Source organism: Oncorhynchus masou, chromosome 31 (genome assembly GCF_036934945.1).
Source record: "Oncorhynchus masou masou isolate Uvic2021 chromosome 31, UVic_Omas_1.1, whole genome shotgun sequence".
Classification (NCBI taxonomy): domain Eukaryota; kingdom Metazoa; phylum Chordata; class Actinopteri; order Salmoniformes; family Salmonidae; genus Oncorhynchus; species Oncorhynchus masou.
Window position 1 is genome coordinate 16,283,321 of NC_088242.1, and position 15,623 is coordinate 16,298,943.

A 15,623-nucleotide genomic window follows, 5' to 3' on the forward strand; every position below is an offset into this window, starting at 1 on the left:
GATATGGTCCTTGACTAGTCTCTCAAAGCACTTCATGATGACGGAAGTGAGTGCTACGGGGCGGTAGTCGTTTAGCTCAGTTACCTTAGCTTTCTTGGGAACAGGAACGATGGTGGCCCTCTTGAAGCATGTGGGAACAGCAGACAGGTATAGGGATTGATTGAATATGTCCGTAAACACACCAGCCAGCTGGTCTGCGCATGCTCTGAGGGCGCGGCTGTGGATGCCGTCTGGGCCTGCAGCCTTGCGAGGGTTAACACGTTTAAATGTTTTACTCACCCTCCGGCTGCAGTGAAGGAGAGACTGCATTTTTCCGTTGCAGGCAGTGTCAGTGGCACTGTATTGTCCTCAAAGCGGGCAAAAAAGTTATTTAGTCTGCCTGGGAGCAAGACATCCTGGTCCGTGACTGGGCTGGATTTCTTCCTGTAGTCCGTGATTGACTGTAGACCCTGCCACATGCCTCTTGTGTCTGAGCCGTTGAATTGGGATTCTACTTTGTCTCTGTACTGACGCTTAGCTTGTTTGATAGCCTTACGGAGGGAATAGCTGCATTGTTTGTATTCAGTCATGTTACCAGACACCTTGCCCTGATTGAAAGCAGTGGTTCGCGCTTTCAGTTTCACGCGAATGCTGCCATCAATCCAAGGTTTCTGTTTAGGGAATGTTTTAATCGTTGCTATGGGAACGACATCTTCAACGCACGTTCTAATGAACTCGCACACCGAATCAGCGTATTCGTCAATGTTGTTATTTGACGCAATACGAAACATGTCCCAGTCCACGTGATGGAAGCAGTCTTGGAGTGTGGAGTCAGCTTGGTCGGACCAGCGTTGGACAGACCTCAGCGTGGGAGCTTCTTTTTTAGCTTTTGTCTGTAGGCAGGTATCAGCAAAATGGAGTCGTGGTCAGCTTTTCCAAAAGGGGGCGGGGCAGGGCCTTATATGCGTCGCGGAAGTTAGAGTAACAGTGATCCAAGGTTTTCCGCCCCTGGTTGCGCAATCGATATGCTGATAAAATTTAGGGAGTCTTGTTTTCAGATTAGCCTTGTTAAAATCCCCAACAACGATGAATGCAGCCTCCGGATAAATGGTTTCCAGTTTGCAAAGAGTAAAATAAAGTTCGTTCAGAGCCATCGATGTGTCTGCTTGGGGGGGGATATATACGGCTGTGATTATAATCGAAGAGAATTCTCTTGGTAGGTAATGCGGTCTACATTTGATTGTGAGGAATTCTAAATCAGGTGAACAGAAGGATTTGAGTTCCTGTATGTTTCTTTCATCGCACCATGCCTCGTTAGCCATAAGGCATACACCCCCACCCCTCTTCTTACCAGAAAGGTAAGAAGAGGGGTGGCTGCACCGTTGGCTGCACCGCATCGGATAGCGTCTCTCCAGTGAGCCATGTTTCCGTGAAGCACAGAACGTTACAGTCTCTGATGTCCCTCTGGAATGCTACCCTTGCTCGGATTTCATCAACCTTGTTGTCAAGAGACTGGACATTGGCAAGAAGAATGCTAGGAAGTGGGGCACGATGTGCCCGTCTCCGTAGTCTGACCAGAAGACCGCTACGTTTCCCTCTTTTCGGAGTCGTTTTTTGGGGTCGCTGCATGTGATCCATTCCGTTGTCCTGTTTGTAAGGCAGAACACAGGATCCGCGTCGCGAAAAACATATTCTTGGTCGTACTGATGGTGAGTTGACGCTGATCTTATATACAGTAGTTCTTCTCGGCTGTATGTAATGAAACCTAAGATGACCTGGGGTACTAATGTAAGAAATAACACATAAAAAAACAAAGAACTGCATAGTTTCCTAGGAACGCGAAGCGAGGCGGCCATCTCTGTCGGCGCCGGAAGTAAGCAGCTTGTAAGTGAAGAGCACTTCTGTACTGTGAGATGCTTAAGACAGCGCTACAGGACGGACAGCTGATCGTCCTCGCAGTGGCAGACCACGTGTAACAACCCTGCACAGGATCGGTACATTCAAACATCACACCTGCGGGACAGGTACAGGATGGCAACAACAACTGCCCGAGTTACACCAGGAACGCACAATGCCACCATCAGTGCTCAGACTGTCCGCAATAGGCTGTGAGAGGCTGGACTGAGGGCTTTTAGGCCTGTGTAAGGCAGTCCTCCCCAGACATCACCGGCAACAACATCGCCTATGGGCACTAACCCACCGTTGTTGGACCAGACAGGACTGGCAAAATGTGCTCTTCACTTACAAGTTGCAGTTTTGTCTCACCAGGGGTGATGGTCAAATTCACCTTTATTGTCGAAGGAATGAGCGTTACACCGAGGCCTGTCCTCTGGAGCGGGATCGATTTGGAGGTGGAGGGTCCGTCATGGTCTAGGGCAGTGTGTCACAGCAACATCGGACTGAGCTTGTTGTCATTGCAGGCAATCTCAACGCTGTGTGTTATGGGGAAGACATCCTCCTCCCTCACGTGGTTCCCTTCCTGCAGGCTCATCCTGACATGACCCTCCAGCATGATGGTCATGTCACCAGCCATACTGCTCGTTCTGTGCGTGGTTTCCTGCAAGACAGGAATGTCAGTGTTCTGCCATGGCCAGCGAAGAAGCCTGATCTCAATCCCATTGAGTACTTCTGGGACCTGTTGGATCGGAGGGTGAGGGCTAGGGCCATTCCACCCCCAGAAATGTCCAGGAACTTGCAGGTGCCTTGGTGGAAGAGTGGGGTAACATCTCACAGCAAGAACTGGCAAATCTGGTGCAGTCCATGAGGAGGAGATGCACTGCAGTACTTAATGCAGCTTGTGGCCACACCAGATACTGACTGTTACTTTTGATTTTGAACCCTCCCTTTGTTCAGGGACACATTATTCCATTTCTGTTAGTCACATGTCTGTAGAACTTGTTCAGTTTGACTGTTGAATCTTATGTTCATACAAATATTTACACATGTTAAGTTTGCTGAAAATAAACGCAGTTGACAGTGAGTACGTTTCTTTTTTTGCTGAGTTTAGAACCCATTGCCCTCTGGTTGTGAGGTCTGGGGTCCGCTCACCAACCAAGAATTCCCAAAATGGGACTAACACCAAATTGAGACTCTGTGTACAACGTAAAACACCAAATAATACACGCCGAGCAGAATTCTGACGATTACCCGCTAATGATCAAAATCCAGAAAATAACTTGCATTTTACAACCACCTAAAAGGAAGCGATTCCCAAACCTTCCATAACAAAGCCATCACCTGGAGAAGAGTCCCCTAAGCAAGTGGGTCCTTGGGCTCTGTTCACAAACATAAGTAGACCCCACAGAGACCCAGGAGAGCAACACAATTAGACACCACCACATCATGAGAAAACAAAAAGATAATTTCTTGACACATTGGAAAGAATGAACAAAAATACTGAGCAAACAAGAATGCTATTTGGCCCTAAACAGTGTACACAGTGGCAAATACCTGACCACTGTGACTGACCCAAACTTAAGGAAATATTTGACTATGTACAGACTCAAGTGAGCATAGCCTTGCTATTTAGAAAGGCTACCGTAGGCAGACATGGCTCTCGAGAAGACCGGGTATGTGCACACCGGCCACAAAATGACGTGGAAACTGAGCTGCACTTCTTAACCTCCTGACAAATGTATGACAATGTTAGAGAGACACATTTCCCTCATTACACATACCCACAAAGAATAAAAAATAAAATAATTTGATAAACTCATATCTATTGGGTGAAACACCAGTGTGCCATCACAGCAGCAAGATGTGTGACCTGTTGCCACAAGCAAACACCATTGTAAATACAACACATTTATGTTCCCTTTTTTTCCACTGTTTGCTCATTGTTACAACACTATTTAAACATGACATTTGAAATGTCTTTGTTCTTTTGTAGTTTGTAATATTTACGGGTCACTTTTTGTTTTTCACTTTTGTTTATCCATTTCACTTGCTTTGGCAATGTACACATTTTTCCTATGCCAATAAAGCCCTTTGAATTGAATAGAGGTGGAGTGAGGTGAGGTGTGGGGCTATAACGCTGCATAACAGCTCTTCTGAGGTTGAAGTGCTGTTGACATTGTGTTCACACGTCTTCTCATGATCTGATTCCATTAACTAAACTAAACGCCAGCTAAACTACCATTGTTTAATATACCGTGTACAAATGGAATGCTAAGCCATAGCAGCGAAAATATAAATTCTATTATAAGGAATATATTTCTGTCTACCAGCCCTTGATTATTGACAATTTTCTATGTGCAACGTTGCTCTTTGCGTGTCTTGGTGTGGGATTTTTAAAATGTAACCTTTATGCTGTGGGGTCAGTTATGAAATAAATTCATTAGTGTGATTATTCTGCAGGCGTTTAAAAATAACTATTGCCATATGCTTATCACATATTGTTAGTCCTTGGCGAGTGAAAATTAATGCATGTAGATATTGTCTTTAGGTTGCAGGCCTATGGCTCATATACATTACACCAACACAGTAGTCCAATAAATAATCTAATTGTTTTATTCTTCAGGTACTTCCCGGAGTCGGCCACCCAGGAGATGTTGGAGGAGTGGCGTCCACTGCTCTGTCCATTTGATGTGACCATGCAGAGAGCTATAGGATACTTTGAGCTCTTCCTCCCCACCACCCTACCCCCAGAGCTGCACCACAAGGGCTTTAAGTGAGAACACGCACACCTACGCGCACACACACACACACATCTCCACCATGTCATAGGGTCGCGAAGATAATGGAACATTTTGAAAAGTTCCCAGGTTTTTCATAAATCCCATATGGTGGATTCCCTTACTGCTTATTCTATCATGATTACAGGAAGGTTTCCAGAATTGTTCATCTCTACGGCATAAAAATACCATTTTAATGTTGCCCTCAAAACATGATCACAATTGTTATTCTCTAATGAAAGGCAAGATAATATTTTGAGCATGCTGTAACTGCCACACGTATGACATTGGTTGTGTGTGTGTGTAGCACAGTAAGCGTTAATATGGTGTTTGACAGACTGTTTGATGTTCACCAGGTTATGGTTTGATGAACTCATCAGCTTGTGGGTGGCAGTACAGAACCTTCCAGGTTGGGAGGTGGTAAGTTAGACATCGCTCACTTGATTGACACACTGTGTGTGTGTGGTAGTATTAGCTTGGTGCCTGGTGTGTGTGTGGTAGTATTAGCCTGATGCCCGGTGTGTGTGTGTGGTAGTATTAGCCTGATGCCCGGTGTGTGTGTGTGGTAGTATTAGCCTGATGCCCGGTGTGTGTGTGTGTGTGGTGGTAGTATTAGCCTGATGCCCGGTGTGTGTGTGTGTGGTGGTAGTATTAGCCTGATGCCCGGTGTGTGTGTGTGTGTGGTAGGATTAGCCTGATGCCCGGTGTGTGTGTGTGTGTGTGTGGTAGTATTAGCCTGATGCCCGGTGTGTGTGTGTGTGTGGTAGTATTAGCCTGATGCCCGGTGTGTGTGTGTGGTAGTATTAGCCTGATGCCCGGTGTGTGTGTGTGTGTGTGGTAGTATTAGCCTTATGCCGTGTGTGTGTGTGTGGTAGTATTAGCCTTATGCCCGGTGTGTGTGTGTGGTAGTATTAGCCCGATGCCCGGTGTGTGTGTGGTAGTATTAGCCTGATGCCCGGTGTGTGTGTGTGTGTGGTAGTATTAGCCTGATGCCCGGTGTGTGTGGTAGTATTAGCCTGATGCCCGGTGTGTGTGTGTGTGTGTGTGGTAGTATTAGCCTTAGCCTGATGCCCGGTGTGTGGGTAGTATTAGCCTGATGCCCGGTGTGTGTGTGTGTGTGGTAGTATTAGCCTGATGCCCGGTGTGTGTGTGTGTGTGTGTGGTAGTATTAGCCTTAGCCTGATGCCCGGTGTGTGGGTAGTATTAGCCTGATGCCCGGAGTGTGTGTGTGGTAGTATTAGCCCGATGCCCGGAGTGTGTGTGTGTGTGGTAGTATTAGCCCGATGCCCGGAGTGTGTGTGTGTGTGTGTGGTAGTATTAGCCCGATGCCCGGAGTGTGTGTGTGTGTGGTAGTATTAGCCCGATGCCCGGAGTGTGTGTGTGGTAGTATTAGCCCGATGCCCGGAGTGTGTGTGTGTGTGGTAGTATTAGCCCGATGCCCGGAGTGTGTGTGTGTGTGTGTGGTAGTATTAGCCCGATGCCCGGAGTGTGTGTGTGTGTGGTAGTATTAGCCCGATGCCCGGTGTGTGTGTGTGTGTGTGGTAGTATTAGCCCGATGTCCGGTGTGTGTGTGTGTGGTAGTATTAGCCCGATGCCCGGTGTGTGCGTGTGGTAGTATTAGCCCGATGCCCTGTGTGTGTGTGTGTGTGTGTGTGGTAGTATTAGCCCGATGCCCGGTGTGTGTGTGTGTGTGTGTGTGTGGTAGTATTAGCCCGGTGTGTGTGTGGTAGTATTAGCCCGATGCCCGGTGTGTGTGTGGTAGTATTAGCCCGATGCCCGGTGTGTGTGTGTGTGTGTGGTAGTATTAGCCCGATGCCCGGTGTGTGTGTGTGTGTGTGGTAGTATTAGCCCGATGCCCGGTGTGTGTGTGGTAGTATTAGCCCGATGCCCGGTGTGTGTGTGGTAGTATTAGCCCGATGCCCGGTGTGTGTGTGTGTGTGGTAGTATTAGCCCGATGCCCGGTGTGTGTGTGTGTGTGGTAGTATTAGCCCGATGCCCGGTGTGTGCGTGTGGTAGTATTAGCCCGATGCCCTGTGTGTGTGTGTGTGTGTGTGTGGTAGTATTAGCCCGATGCCCGGTGTGTGTGTGTGTGTGTGTGTGTGTGTGTGTGTGTGTGTGTGTGGTAGTATTAGCCCGATGCCCGGTGTGTGTGTGTGTGGTAGTATTAGCCTTATGCCGTGTGTGTGGTAGTATTAGCCTTATGCCGTGTGTGTGTGTGTGTGTGTGTGTGTGTGGTAGTATTAGCCTTATGCCCGGTGTGTGTGTGTGTGTGTGGTAGTATTAGCCCGATGCCCGGTGTGTGTGTGTGGTAGTATTAGCCCGATGCCCGGTGTGTGTGTGTGGTAGTATTAGCCCGATGCCCGGTGTGTGTGTGTGTGTGGTAGTATTAGCCTGATTCCCGGTGTGTGTGTGTGTGTGTGTGGTAGTATTAGCCTGATGCCCGGTGTGTGGGTAGTATTAGCCTGATGCCCGGAGTGTGTGTGTGTGGTAGTATTAGCCCGATGCCCGATGCCCGGTGTGTGTGTGTGTGGTAGTATTAGCCCGATGCCCGGTGTGTGTGTGTGTGTGGTAGTATTAGCCCGATGCCCGGTGTGTGTGTGTGTGTGTGGTAGTATTAGCCCGATGCCCGGTGTGTGTGTGTGTGGTAGTATTAGCCCGATGCCCGGTGTGTGTGTGTGGTAGTATTAGCCCGATGCCCGGTGTGTGTGTGTGTGTGTGGTAGTATTAGACCGGTGTGTGTGTGTGTGTGGTAGTATTAGACCGGTGTGTGTGTGTGTGTGTGTGTGGTAGTATTAGCCTTATGCCGTGTGTGTGTGTGTGTGTGTGGTAGTATTAGCCTTATGCCCGGTGTGTGTGTGGTAGTATTAGCCCGATGCCCGGTGTGTGTGTGGTAGTATTAGCCTGATGCCCGGTGTGTGTGTGTGTGGTAGTATTAGCCTGATGCCCGGTGTGTGTGTGTGTGTGTGTGGTAGTATTAGCCCGATGCCCGGTGTGTGTGTGTGGTAGTATTAGCCCGATGCCCGGTGTGTGTGTGTGGTAGTATTAGCCCGATGCCCTGTGTGTGTGTGTGTGTGTGGTAGTATTAGCCCGATGCCCGGTGTGTGTGTGTGTGGTAGTATTAGCCCGATGCCCGGTGTGTGTGTGTGTGTGTGTGGTAGTATTAGCCCGATGCCCGGTGTGTGTGTGTGTGTGTGTGTGTGTGTGGTAGTATTAGCCCGATGCCCGGTGTGTGTGTGTGTGGTAGTATTAGCCCGATGCCCGGTGTGTGTGTGTGTGTGTGTGGTAGTATTAGCCCGGTGTGTGTGTGTGGTAGTATTAGCCCGGTGTGTGTGTGTGGTAGTATTAGCCCGATGCCCTGTGTGTGTGTGTGTGTGTGTGTGGTAGTATTAGCCCGATGCCCGGTGTGTGTGTGTGGTAGTATTAGCCCGGTGTGTGTGTGTGGTAGTATTAGCCCGATGCCCGGTGTGTGTGTGTGGTAGTATTAGCCCGATGCCCGGTGTGTGTGTGTGTGTGTGTGTGTGTGGTAGTATTAGACCGGTGTGTGTGTGTGTGTGGTAGTATTAGACCGGTGTGTGTGTGTGTGTGGTAGTATTAGCCTTATGCCGTGTGTGTGTGTGGTAGTATTAGCCTTATGCCCGGTGTGTGTGTGTGGTAGTATTAGCCTTATGCTCGGTGTGTGTGTGTGGTAGTATTAGCCTTATGCCCGGTGTGTGTGTGGTAGTATTAGCCCGATGCCCGGTGTGTGTGTGGTAGTATTAGCCTGATGCCCGGTGTGTGTGTGTGGTAGTATTAGCCTGATGCCCTGTGTGTGTGTGTGTGTGTGGTAGTATTAGCCCGATGCCCGGTGTGTGTTTGTGGTAGTATTAGCCCGATGCCCGGTGTGTGTGTGTGTGGTAGTATTAGCCCGATGCCCGGTGTGTGTGTGTGTGGTAGTATTAGCCCGATGCCCGGTGTGTGTGTGTGGTAGTATTAGCCCGATGCCCGGTGTGTGTGGTAGTATTAGCCCGGTGTGTGTGTGTGTGTGTGTGTGGTAGTATTAGCCCGATGCCCGGTTTGTGTGTGTGTGGTAGTATTAGCCCGATGCCCGGTGTGTGTGTGTGTGTGTGTGTGTGGTAGTATTAGCCCGGTGTGTGTGTGTGGTAGTATTAGCCCGATGCCCGGTGTGTGTGTGTGGTAGTATTAGCCCGATGCCCTGTGTGTGTGTGTGTGTGGTAGTATTAGCCCGATGCCCTGTGTGTGTGTGGTAGTATTAGCCCGATGCCCGGTGTGTGTGTGTGTGTGGTAGTATTAGCCCGATGCCCGGTGTGTGTGTGTGTGTGTGTGGTAGTATTAGCCCGGTGTGTGTGTGTGGTAGTATTAGCCCGATGCCCGGTGTGTGTGTGGTAGTATTAGCCCGATGCCCGGTGTGTGTGTGTGTGGTAGTATTAGCCCGATGCCCGGTGTGTGTGTGTGTGGTAGTATTAGCACGATGCCCGGTGTGTGTGTGTGTGTGGTAGTATTAGTCCGATGCCCGGTGTGTGTGTGTGTGGTAGTATTAGCCCGGTGTGTGTGTGTGTGTGTGGTAGTATATGCCCGGTGTGTGTGTGTGTGTGTGTGTGTGTGTGTGTGTGTGTGGTAGTATTAGCCCGGTGTGTGTGTGTGGTAGTATTAGCCCGGTGTGTGTGTGTGTGGCAGTATTAGCCCGATGCCCTGTGTGTGTGTGTGGTAGTATTAGCCCGATGCCCTGTGTGTGTGTGTGTGTGTGTGGTAGTATTAGCCCGATGCCCGGTGTGTGTGTGTGTGTGTGTGTGTGGTAGTATTAGCCCGATGCCCGGTGTGTGTGTGTGTGGTAGTATTAGCCCGATGCCCGGTGTGTGTGTGTGTGTGTGTGTGGTAGTATTAGCCCGGTGTGTGTGTGGTAGTATTAGTCCGATGCCCGGTGTGTGTGTGTGTGTGTGTGGTAGTATTAGCCCGGTGTGTGTGTGTGTGGCAGTATTAGCCCGGTGTGTGTGTGTGTGTGTGTGGTAGTATTAGCCTGATGCCCGATCTGATTCTGCTGTCTTGGCAAGACGGCACAAACAGATCTTGCACCAGGCTATTGTAGTACACAGTTTCCATCATTACTTTTGATAGAAACAGAAACTTTGAGTGATTCGCTAGCTTATTCCTCAATGAATGTTTTCCTCAGCATCTTGTCAACCTGTTTGCCCGGTTGGCCAACGACAACATTGGCTACATTGACTGGGACCCTTATATACCCAAGGTAAGGACACATTTGTCTAGCTGTGCCTATAACACTACCCCATCAATTCCACCCTACCCCATCACACCATTCATCTCTTCCAGCAGATCCCAATTCACTCCCTTCCCCTTGGCCTTAAAGTCAACTTTACTTCCTGATTTGGCCTCGTTTTTCATCAATGCTCATTAAGAAATGCTTTTGGCAGTGACAGAATAATAACAAGAGTTGTCTTGGGGGTGTGGTTTGTGGGTGTTTCTTCGGTGTGTCTTTGCCTTTCAATCACAACAAACAAGGACAGTTTCTAGCCAGTTGAGTTATTGAAAGAAAGCTGGCAACCTGCATCAAACATGTCACGTTTGCATGATTTATGAGCTAGCTAGCTTACGTTAGCTAGCAGGGTTCAAACCTGTCTTCGGGTGCAACGTTAGGAATACAAATTTTCCTCATGTTACACGTTAGGGAGAGGCTATATATGTAGCTAGTTACATTACATTATTATATGCTATGCCACTATGATACTAGGCTATCTATAAACAAAATATAGCTACTTACCAACAACACACCAGTCTCAGGTGGGCCATGCAAAGCGAACTCGCCCAGTCTTTTCCCAGAAAACACGGTGCCTCACGTGTTAATGGGCAAAAGGGGGCATGAATTGTTGACATAATTGTAACCCAACCTTCATTTCCCTATTGTGATGCACTCGGGTTCCAAACTCTGTTTTAGACAACACTGACTTTATTCCCAAAATTATCCTATTTACACTTTGTAGTCAATTGTGACACTAGAATCAATATTTCTGACTCGTATCGATGCCACATAAGCTGTTTTCAAAGGGCTTAGTTGGTTTTTAGGGGCAGTCGTTCTTTAACCCTCATGTTTGCAGATCTATAAGGTGTAAGCTCCAGCGCTGTACTGCTTAAACCTTTCCAGACCCTTCAGATCTGCAAAACATTGAAGGGGAAAGGGTAGTGGCTGCAAAGATCTTTTCCCTGATAATTTGACATGTGACCATTTGGTTGTTGGTGTGCATGTTATAGCAGACTAGACATGACCAGACAGCCATTGAAAGTGATACAGTAGTTAATGCCACTAACAGGTATCACATTTCCCTGTTGATCCTCCTGGCTTGTCTTTTAGTGTGTTTTGATACAGATACGTCACAGTTATCTGACTTAATTATCCCAACAGGCCCTGATCCCAAATCTGATGGAATGGAATGAAATTTATTTTTTTATTTTTTGAGTAGCCCAAAAAATATTAATTAAAAAAAATATCCAGTGCATTCGGAACGTATTCAGACCCCTGGACTTTTTTCCACATTTTGTTGCATTACAGCCGTATTCTAAAATGGATTCAAAAACAAATAAATCCTCATCAATCTACACACAATAGTCCATAATGACAAAGTGAAAACAGGTTTTTAGAAATGCAAATTTATATAAAAAAAAAAAACTGAAATACCTTCTTTACATAAGTATTCAGACCCTTTGCTATGAGACTCGAAATTGACCTCAGGTGCATCCTGTTTCCATTAATCATCCTTTGAGATGTTTCTACAACTTAATTGGAGTCCACCTGTGGTAAATTCAATTGATTTAGACATGATTTGGAAAGGCACACACCTGTATACAAGGTCCCACAGTTGACAGTACATGTCAGAGTAAAAACCAAGCCATGAGGTCGAAGGAAATGTCCGTAGAGCTCTGAGACAGGAATGTGTCTCTGCACTGATCTGTGGAAGGCTACCAAAAAAATATCTGCAGCATTGAAGGTCCCCAAGAACAGTGGCCAACATATTTCTCAAATGGAAGAAGTTTGGTACCACCAAGACTCTTCCTAGAGCTGGCCTCCCGGCCAAACTGAGCAATCGGGGGAGAAGGGTCTTGGTCAGGGAGGTGACGAAGAACTTGATGGTCACTCTGATAGAGCTCCAGAGCTCTGAGGAGATGGGAGAACCTTCCATAATGACAACAATATCTGCAGCACTCCACCAATCAGGCCTTAAAGGTAGTGGCCAGACAGAAGCCACTCCTCAGTAAAAGGCACATGACAGCCCGCTTGGAGTTTGCCAAAAGGCACCTAAAGAATCTGACCATGATTTTGCTTTGTCAATATGCGGTATTGTGTAGATTGATTTGGGGAAAAAATGATTGAATCATTTTTAGAACAAGGCTGTAATGTAACAAAATGTGGGGAAAGTCAAGGGGTCTGAATACTTTCTGAATGCACTGTATCCTGTGATCAGAATGTAATTTGCCAGTGGTTGTCAATTCATGTCCTTCTGTACCACCATCAGTTCACATTTTTATTGTAGCCCCAGACAAGCACACCTGATTCTTGTCAACTAATCATCAGGACCTCAATGAGTTGAATCAGGTGGTTTTTTTTGTCCGGGGATACAACAAACATATATGGTTTTGGGGGTACTCGAGGACTGAAGTTAGGAACCACTGCATTGGACAACACATTCGATGAAAGTACAATAATGTATTCATTTTCACACTTTTTGCTCCTTTATGATTCCAGATCTTCACCAGAATCCTACGTAGTCTGAACCTCCCGGTGGGGACCAGTCAGATGCTGGTTCCCAGATACCTGACAAACGCCTACGACGTTGGGCACGTGGTCCTCTGGGTCTCAGCTTTACTGGTCAGTCACTGTACACAATCTGTGTTGCCCAATCAATCCTTTTTATTTCTCCAAGTTCTTTACATTTTTTTCATGTATAATTGGCTTATAGAAATGAAGTAAATGTATTTTAGAGGGGGGGATACTGTAATCGTACAATGCAATACCATTAAGCCCTTGTTTATCAGAGAGGTTGGTGCAAAACTAAAGGTATATCGTAGACAACCCTGAAGCTACGGCTGAGGACAGGAACGAGTACAAGAAGTCCCGCTGTGACCTCTAGAGTCATCCTTAGGAATAAGGTGGAATCATACTACAGAGTCTCTCACGCCTGCCGCATGTGGCAGGGGCTACAGTCCATTATGGATTACAAAGGAAGTACCAGCCGTGATCTGCCCAACGATGCCGCTACCAGATGAACACAATTCATTTTTATGCACACTTTGACAATGATAACATCGTGCCGGGTGTGAGGGCCGCCACCGACCCATAGGACTGGGTGATGTCGCTCTCTGAAGCCGACGTGAGTAAGGTCTTTTAATCAGGCCAACACCTGCAAAGCCGTGGGGCACAACAGTCTTCAAGAACACGTTCTCCGAGCATGCGCAGAGTAGCTGGCAGGCATTTTCACAGTCATTTTTTTTTATCTCTCCTTGTCCCAGTCTGTAATCTCCACATGTTTTAAGATGACCACCGTCATCCCTGATCCCAAGAACTCTTAAGGCTTCGTGCCACAATAACTATTACCCTATAGCAACTTGTGGGATACATTTATATGGACAAAGTGCTTTGAGGGGCTGGTTATGGCACACATTATCTCCAGCATCCCACACACCCAAGACCCACTCCGGCCCAACAGATCCATAGACAGTGCAATGTCAATTGCACTCCACGCTGCCCTCACCCACCTAGATAAGAGAAATACCTATGTGGGAATGCTGTTCATTGTCTACAGCTCAGCGTTCAACGCCATTGTCCCCTCCAGGGTCATCACCAAGCTTAGGACCCTGGGACTGAACACCTCCCGCTGCAACTGGATCCTGGACAACCTCTCCCTCAACGTCAGCAAGGCAAAGGAGCTGATTGTGGACTACAGGAAACGAGAGGCGAGCACTTAAAATGGTCCGCACGCAGTCGTGAAGAAGGGGCGTCAGCGCCTATTCCCCCTCAGGAGGTTGAAAAGGTTTTGCATGGGCCGTCAAATCCTCAAAAGGTTCTACAGCTGAATCATTGAGAGCATATAGACTGGCTGCATCACTGCTTGGTATGGCTGTGCTTCCGCACAGCAAGCGGTACCGGTGCATCAACTCTGACACCAACAGGCTCCTGAACAGCTTCTGTCCCCAAGCCATAAGATGGCTAACAAAATGGCTACATGGATCTGAATATTTTTTTATTTTCGCACAGTCTATGCACACTCACAGGGCCCTTCGCGCGCACACACACAAACACACACACACACACACACACACACACACACACACACACACACACACTCCATCATTAGCTCACACACACACATAATATGCATGTACATTTATATGGACACTTGACACAGCCACACACACTCATATACAATCATCATATATCCTGATGTCTAGTCACCTTAACCCTATATTGTACATATCTACCCCTCTCACTCCAGTATCCCTGCACACTGCAAATATGGTACTGAAACTGACCCTGTATGTAGTATGATTACGTACTACCTCATGTGTTTTTGTTCTACCTTAAGTTATTTTTAGTTTTACATTGTTATTGATCCATGCATTATTGGGTTTAGAGCTTGAAGAAAGGCATTTCACTGTACTTGTTCACGTGCCATAAAAATACTTTAACAAGACGCCATAGTACCCCTAAATAAGTTTAAGAAAAAGAACAATGGAATTATATTTAAACTCAAAAAAAGAAACGGCGTCTCACTGTCAACTGCGTTTATTTTCAGAAAACTTAACATGTGTAAATATTTGTATAACCATAACAAGATTCAAAAACTGTGACATAAACTGAACAAGTTCCACAGACATGTGACTAACAGAAATGGAAAAATGTGTCCCTGAACAAATGGGGGGGTTGACATCAAAAGTAACAGTCAGGTTCTGGTGTGGCCACCAGCTGCATTAATTACTGCAATGCATCTCCTCCTCATGGACTGCACCAGATTTGCCTGTTCTTGCTGTACGATGTTACCCCACTCTTCCACCAAGGCACCTGCAAGTTCCTGGACATTTCTGGGGGAATCCGGTCCAACAGGTCCCAGACGTGCTCAATGGGATTGAGAACCGAGCTCTTCGCTGGCCATGGCAGAACACTGACATTCCTGTCTTGCAGGAAACCACGCACAGAACGAGCAGTATGGCTGGTGGCATTGTCATGCTGGAGGGTCATGTCAGGATGAGCCTGCAGGAAGGGAACCACGTGAGGGAGGAGGATGTCTTCCCCATAACACACAGCGTTGAGATTGCCTGCAATGACAACAAGCTCAGTCCGATGTTGCTGTGACACACTGCCCTAGACCATGACGGACCCTCCACCTCCAAATCGATCCCGCTCCAGAGGACAGGCCTCGGTTTAACACTCATTCCTTCCACGATAAATGCGAATCCGACCATCACCCCTGGTGAGACAAAACCACAACTGAAGAACACTTTTTGCCAGTCCTGTCTGGTCCAACGACGGTGGGTTAGTGCCCATAGGCGATGTTGTTGCCGGTGATGTCTGGGCAGTACCTGCCTTACACAGGCCTACAAGCCCTCAGTCCAGCCTCTCTCAGCCTATTGCGGACAGTCTGAGCACTGATGGAGGGATTGTGCGTTCCTGGTGTAACTCGGGCAGTTGTTGCCATCCGGTACCTGTCCTGCAAGTATGATGTTCGGATGTACCGATCCTGTGCGGGTGTTGTTACACGTGGTCTGCCACTGCGAGGACGATCAGCTGTCCATCCTGTCTCCCTTCAGCGCTGGCTTAGGCGTCTCACAGTACGGACATTGCAATTTATTGCCCTGGCAACATCTGCAGTCCTTATGTCTCGCAGCATGCCTAAGGCACATTCACGCAGATGAGCAGGGACCCTGGGCATCTTTCTTTTGGTGTTTTTCAGAGTCAGTAGAAAGGCCTCT

The 15,623-nt window shown here is 47.5% G+C and overlaps 1 protein-coding gene across 1 annotated transcript in view; it reads left to right on the plus strand.

The window, feature by feature from the left end:
• Positions 1-15,623, plus strand: part of LOC135523499 (proteasome activator complex subunit 4B-like) — an 83,148-nt gene that overhangs the window by 22,842 nt on the left and 44,683 nt on the right. Inside the window, exons 5-8 of the mRNA XM_064950212.1 lie at positions 4,499-4,648; positions 5,009-5,072; positions 9,820-9,894; positions 12,403-12,525. Of these exons, the coding sequence (XP_064806284.1) occupies positions 4,499-4,648; positions 5,009-5,072; positions 9,820-9,894; positions 12,403-12,525 (412 nt within the window). The remainder of the gene's footprint in view (positions 1-4,498; positions 4,649-5,008; positions 5,073-9,819; positions 9,895-12,402; positions 12,526-15,623) is intronic.